Genomic DNA, 6,421 nt, shown 5'->3' on the forward strand with positions numbered 1-6,421 from the left:
TCTTATTGTCATAGACGTGATAAATACAATATATCTCAGAAATCTCTATTTCTTTTGTGCTAGCTACTTGTGTTGCTCACATAACCGCTGACGCAAAGTACCGACAGCCTTCAGCATTTGCCTGTATAATGAACTTTCTGAGGATTAAATTAAATTTTTTAGCGGGTAGACCAGACGCCTTAGGACACCTGTAAGGTTTCTTGGAGCACTACTATACATTTCGGCTACACACTAGCGACAACGTGATCCAACCCTTAAGATCTTTTGCCCTCTTGACTTCCTTGATGACGTTTCGGTTTCTTCTCACTTTGCGCGATGCTGGCATCACATTCTTGCTTCAGGGAGGTTGTATTTTTTTCGGATTTCGTCTCTACGCAGCTTTCGTTGTTCCCTTTCTTTCTCCCTCTCTGCTTGCCTTTGCCTAGCTGCCTCTAATTTCTCCATGTTCCTGCAAAAGCGAGTCCACGAAATAACATGATTCGTTAATTTAATGAAGGGGAAGGGAACCTGTTTTGACGAGTCATGATCTTTCATTTTACAAGTTACAAAACCAAAATTTCCGTGTACAAAAGTGTCGCAGACATGACAAGCAATACTCGCTCTAACTACGATTTACTGTAGGGCATCGCTGTTTATGAGGATTCTTAGAAAGCGCGTATCTTACGTCTGAAAAAAAGCTTTCCCTACATCTCTTACAAAGGGCAAACCGAAGAAAAGTTATTATTGACATGATATTCCTATCCGTTCTATACGCCAAAACTGAACTACCGTTAAACAACTATTTAAAAAAGAACTTTACCACTGTCATGTTTCTCATTATTAATTCTTATCAGAAATCCATAAGGGCTGAAACGTGTAACGGCCCCTTGTGTGCTGGGAAACAAGCTTCTGAATATTCAATTTGCTAAGTACCATATTTGGAACAACAAGAGCGAGGGGTTTCCAAATATGGTACTTTGCACTGAAACATTCAACCAATCAGTTTGCACTGAATATTCGGAAGCTGTGAACGCGCGTTACACGTTTCAGCCCTTATGGGTTTCTGTTCTTATCCTATCAATTACTGCAAATCTTTGTTCACATTAGCTTTAATTTGTCTCGCTCTGTTGAAGTTAACTCTTATCTAAAAAAAAATTAATAGTTTTAAACTTGAAAATTAAGGGGCTTGTTATTAGTTTACCAACATTTTTCCTTTTTTCACAATTTTTGTTAATTCTACAGCACATTCTATCAACCCTAATATATACGAATTGCGGAGTAAATTACATAAAACAACAAACAAACAAACGAACAATTGTAAAAACATTTATGAAATTTAGCTCAATGAATAGAGAAGGGGTCTCGGGCGTTCCCGGGGCGTTTTCTCAGCCTAACTCCCGAAGGAGAAAATTCTGCGAACTACAAGCAGTTTCTCTTTCCGTTTCGCCTCTGTATTGCGAGCGCGAGGAGTATACCACCAGCACAAGAAAAATCTGGATTTGAGAAGGAGACAATCTCGTCCCCTGAGTCCCTTTTTCTTTTGGTCAGCACCAAGAACACGGACTCTGGCCACCTTCACTACGACTACGCATAAGTTGGAAGTGGCCAGTGTCCTTGTTCTTGGAGCTGACCAAAACGAAGCGAACTCTGGGGACGAGATTGGGAAGAGCGAATTGCATTCTCTTTTTGGAATCGAGATTTCAGGAGGCCATTTTTTTTTTCGTGCCTGTCTTCTATCTAAGCGGCGAAAGCGGGATTACTCGTAGTCTAAAATTTCTGGGAAATGACTAAGCTTAGAGAGAGCAAAATAATCCCCTCCCCTGTGCTTCTGTACCTTTTCTCTTCTTCGCTGAGGAGTGGTTGCGAAGGCGCGCAGCCTCTCCAACACGAGCATCTTGTAACAGCAAAAAATTCTCCTGGTTCTCTTCCGATATACTCATCGCGGTAAAAGAATCCTTGTTTTCTGTTCAAGAGAGATATTCAATTAACTAGGTGCCACACTTAAAACGAGAAGACGCACAGGAGTTTCTGCGTCCCCGCGCTTTTGCTCTTGCAAAGAAAACGGCAACTCCAACGAAAATGTCACTCCAAACACCGCTAGCACTTAGCGCTATCGCAAGTATTTCGCGATTATTCCGCCTTGTTCACCTTGTGCAATACAGGCGAACTATCCTGAAACTGGATGGGTACCACCGTTTTTAAAGTAAAAATAGAAAATGAATAGTTCATTGGTTGCAGGCACTGTAACAGAGTGTGACGCTGGTGTTGATACTACTCAAGTGTTAACACTCTGGTGTTTTGAATCCCTGGGGGAGCAATGAACGATAGAACTTGATTTAACACTAGTCAGTAACTCTCTGAATGCCACCGCAACCATTGTTGTATACTCACGTTATCGCCAAAACCTAAAATTGGGTGATTTCATGTTGTTGTTCTGTGGAGTACGGAGAAGAAATGCACAGAAATTCGTGCCAATAATATTCTTGCTTTGTGGTGTTGACTGTTGTCGTTACCGAAACCGTCGTCTTTGCTTAAACCCCCTATTCATCCCAGCAGACTGCGCTGATCACCAAACATGGCGATCAACAGGGACAGCAATGCAGAGAGTAAAAAGAGGATTTTATATCTAAACCCAAGAAAATAAAACAAAGTCTTGTAAAACCTCACCCGCAGATTGTTCTTAAATTTTATAACGGTCTTTCACAATACAGATTTTTTAGAGTTCTTTACACATCCATGGCTGATTGACAAATTATTCGCATATGCGTTACAACGTACAGGAAATTAAAAATAGCAAAAAAACCAAGGTATTAAAAACAGAAAGGTGTCAGCTGGCAATGTCGACCGGAAGTCAGTGTCGTATAAATACCAGTTCAGCCATGATAATATGTTCTCTTTACTGCCAACTTCTAACATCAAAATGCAGTAAAATCTGAACGGAATAAATCAATAAAGGGAAAAGATCTTGATCGATGAGGAAATGCTCAAATGTCGTTGCTAGAATGAAGTTCTTGTACTGTGACAAAGGTCAAAATCGCTAATCAGTAATTTATCTTTGTGAACTTTATGGGTGTGCTTGCCAACATGGTATTGCATTTATGAAAAAATAAATAATTGAGAAGTAACACGCGCTTGTTCACACGGCTTAAAACGTTACATTACTCACATTTCTCCGTTTTTGTGCGTGTAAACGCCGTGACCATGCTTCTTGTTCCATCTCCATTCTCCCCTGTACATATCACCATTTTCATAAAGATACGTTCCTTCTCCATGCTTGAAGCAAAGGCAGCTTTGCCCATCATAACGCTTTATGTCTTCACGGTCATTGCTCTCCACGGACAAACACAGACCCATCTTTCGTCCTGAAATGCCTTTGGCAACTCTTATATCTTTTATATTTCGTGACTTTTTCCGGTCCGTTGCGTTGCATGACCCAATGACGTAATTACGAACGGGCACGTGTTTTAGTCGTGATGTCAATAAAAAATTGCAAGCCCTAGATTTCCATAGATAGTTCGTGATCATTAGTTTTTCAACGTATTCTTTACTATTTTTGCAATAACATCTGCACGTGAAAGACTGTAATATTTTCATAAATAAACTAAAGGGACTTGATCGAGTGGCATATTGTTTTGATGAAATACGTCTAATTTCTTTCGTTTTTTTCTCTCTTGACATGACTGCTGTTATTGCTGGTAGCTTCAGATTTATCTTGCAGCAGGATATCAAAGGAGTCATGGCCTTTTGGTAATTCAAACGGCCAGCTTAAGTTTCAACGAATTGTTACTTTCCTCCCAGTTCCGGTTTCTATGCGAACTGCTATAAATTCATTTCCTTCCTGTCAAAAAATTCCGGTTTGTAAAGGATATTCAGGGATAACATCTATTGTTCGCATTTCGCCGAAAGTCGCGCATTCCCGAATCTGCGTCCCGATACAAAGATGAATAAAAGAACAAAATGACAACAAAATTGAACGTTTTCAATGTTTAATGATTAGGGAGAGCTAAAGCAAAGACAACGTACACAAGGGAGAAAACGGTTCAGAAAAAATTACAAACAAAAATGCCCTGCATGCCCGAACGTGAGAGTTTTTATTTTAGAGCATTTTTTGTCGTTCCGGAAACCAACGATGTTTAATTTAAGGACGTTCGCGCGAAAATTTTTCAACATTGATTTTTTTCTGAAACTTTTACCACTGTAAGATGATGAGTTAGTTATGTCAGAAATGTAAAAAAATGGGGGGTCACCGACTTCGTTTTGGAGAGAACATGCCCGGAAAAACACCCAAAATGTGACAAAATCGGCCTTCGTTAGCGAATGAGGCCAGTGTCTGTAAACCCAAATATATAGCAATTAAATCTTTGAAGTGAAATCTTCTCTGTCAAATATTCTTTAAGTGGACTTATTAAGTGAATTTAGTCAACTGGTGAGGTTCCTTAAAGATCAACTTCGCATTTAGCGACCACAGTTTCACGCGCCTTGCAGCCGCAAGATGGCAGGATTTGATGTCCGTGAGCAGAAATCTTGAAATTTTTTTAACTTCCCACATTGATTTTTTGTTCATTTTTGGACAACGTGGAGATGATTGTAAATAAAATCCGTTTCTGGAAAGAAAAATAGGGGTCACCGAACGTCCAAGACCGTTAAATCCAGGCAAAGCTATAGCAATGGCCTTTTGCCCTGTCATTTCTCATTTTATTTCTTAGCGCGCGCGCTCGTGTATGACGTGGGCGAGTGCATTTGCGTGCGCAGTAAGGATGCGCAGAAACAATTGGCGCGAACGTCCTTAAGTGGAGGGCTTCGGTAACTTTGGATAAATTTTACGTTTCTCTCAAAACATCCTCACTAGCGTACTTCTTATGTTGAGAAGGACTTTTAAGAGTTAGTTCAGCGCCTTTTTTCACCTTTTTGAAGGCCTGAATTTGATCGGCGCGACGCACGCCCCATTTTTCGCGTGAACTTTCGGCAAATCAAAGATGGGGTAGCGTTTGCTTGTTTTGAGGCCTTTTTTCGCTTGCTTGAGTTGTTTTTTCTTTTCGGAATAAAAATATTATTTGGACGTTTGCCGTGCAGTTTGCCGTTGATTTATACCGAGGACTTCCGAACGCATTCTATAAGCAAATGTTGAGATAAGCATTACCAAGAGCTGATCAAAGGGATCTAGGGAGCCTCCATCTCCAGTACTTGGCCTAGTTGTCAACTCTTTCCCGAGTAGATCTATTTATAGAACGTCTCCCTTGGGAGATTCAGCACGCCTACTGTTGTAAAGCCAATCAAAACAAAACTATCTCAGCCTCAAGGGAAATATGCGCGGGAAAAACCTTTTCCTAAAAATAAATTAAAAGTTAAATAAATTAAAAGTAATTTTTTAAAAACAAATTTACTCGGGAAAGGGTTGACTTAAGGAATGAGTGTATATAGAGGGTCTCCTCGATTAGCTCCTGGCATTACGAATATTTACATCTATTCAGATGGATTATTCACGAAGGTGCGATGTTGTTTTTCCAAATGTAGGACCATCCCAGTCTTAGCACAGCTGACCATCACAGGTTTCTTGTTAATTTTAATTTGTCAGGTTTCCTAAGTCTTGTACTTTTAAAATACCGATTAACTGTTTTCATTAATTAATTAATAAGCGAAAAAGCAAAGCAGGAAATGAAAATGGGGAAAAAATAAAAAGGGTTGGAAACATTAAAGTATTGCAAGTACGAAGATGGCGGACGGACATTTTTTTGTGGTCTCCCACTCTTTTAGCGATATTTTGTGCCTAGCTCCCTACTCAACTCGACCTCACACGATGGTAATATCTCCAAGAGTTTATCCCAGACTGGAACTGTTGAACAGGGTATCTAAGTACCTCGGCTGGAAAGTGCTACGTACGACATATGAGCAAACGATCTTACCAATAGGCATGGTACAAAATCCGCCATGCTGGGCCCGGTTGTTCGAAAGCCGATTAACTTAATCCAGGATTAGCGTAAATTTTCGTTTCATGTTTTCAACTTTTTGGTGAAAGTTTCTTTTGCTTATTTTTGTTTTTCAAGATTGACTTCTTCTAGTGTAAAGTTTTGCCGAATATCAGCGTTGAACAGCATTTAGGAGTAGAGAAATTAACTCCTTGGTTAATTTTTAATCTGGGATTAGCGCTAATCGGCTTTTGAACAACCGGGCCCTGGAGGGCAAGCTCATTATTATTCCCCCACTCAGGGACCTTAAAACAAAGAGACCTGAACCAGTCAAGCTTGACTTGCCTTTGTTTTAATGTCCCGGTGGGGGAATAATAATGAGCTTGCCCTCCATCATGGCGGATTTTGTACCATGTGATCGTTAGTTGCAAAAGGCCTATTATGGATTATGGTTGCACAGTCTGAGGTGACTGTGGAAAACAAAATGCTTTGCACCTCGAGCGTCTTCAAAACCAAGCTATGCGTATTATCCTTAG

The 6,421-nt window shown here is 40.1% G+C and overlaps 1 protein-coding gene across 1 annotated transcript in view; it reads right to left on the minus strand.

Moving 5' to 3' along the window:
* The window catches only part of LOC137969484 (radial spoke head 10 homolog B-like), a 3,436-nt gene extending 50 nt beyond the window's left edge, over positions 1–3,386 (minus strand). The window contains exons 1-3 of the mRNA XM_068815738.1: positions 3,146–3,386; positions 1,814–1,942; positions 1–448 (exon numbers count right to left, since the gene is read on the minus strand). The exon at positions 1–448 is cut by the window's left edge and continues 50 nt beyond it. Coding sequence (XP_068671839.1) covers positions 325–448; positions 1,814–1,942; positions 3,146–3,333 — 441 coding nt within the window. The 5' untranslated portion in view covers positions 3,334–3,386 and the 3' untranslated portion in view covers positions 1–324. The remainder of the gene's footprint in view (positions 449–1,813; positions 1,943–3,145) is intronic.
* Between the last annotated feature and the right edge of the window lie 3,035 nt (positions 3,387–6,421).

Source organism: Montipora foliosa, chromosome 9 (assembly GCF_036669935.1).
Source record: "Montipora foliosa isolate CH-2021 chromosome 9, ASM3666993v2, whole genome shotgun sequence".
In the NCBI taxonomy this organism is placed as follows: Eukaryota; Metazoa; Cnidaria; class Anthozoa; order Scleractinia; family Acroporidae; genus Montipora; species Montipora foliosa.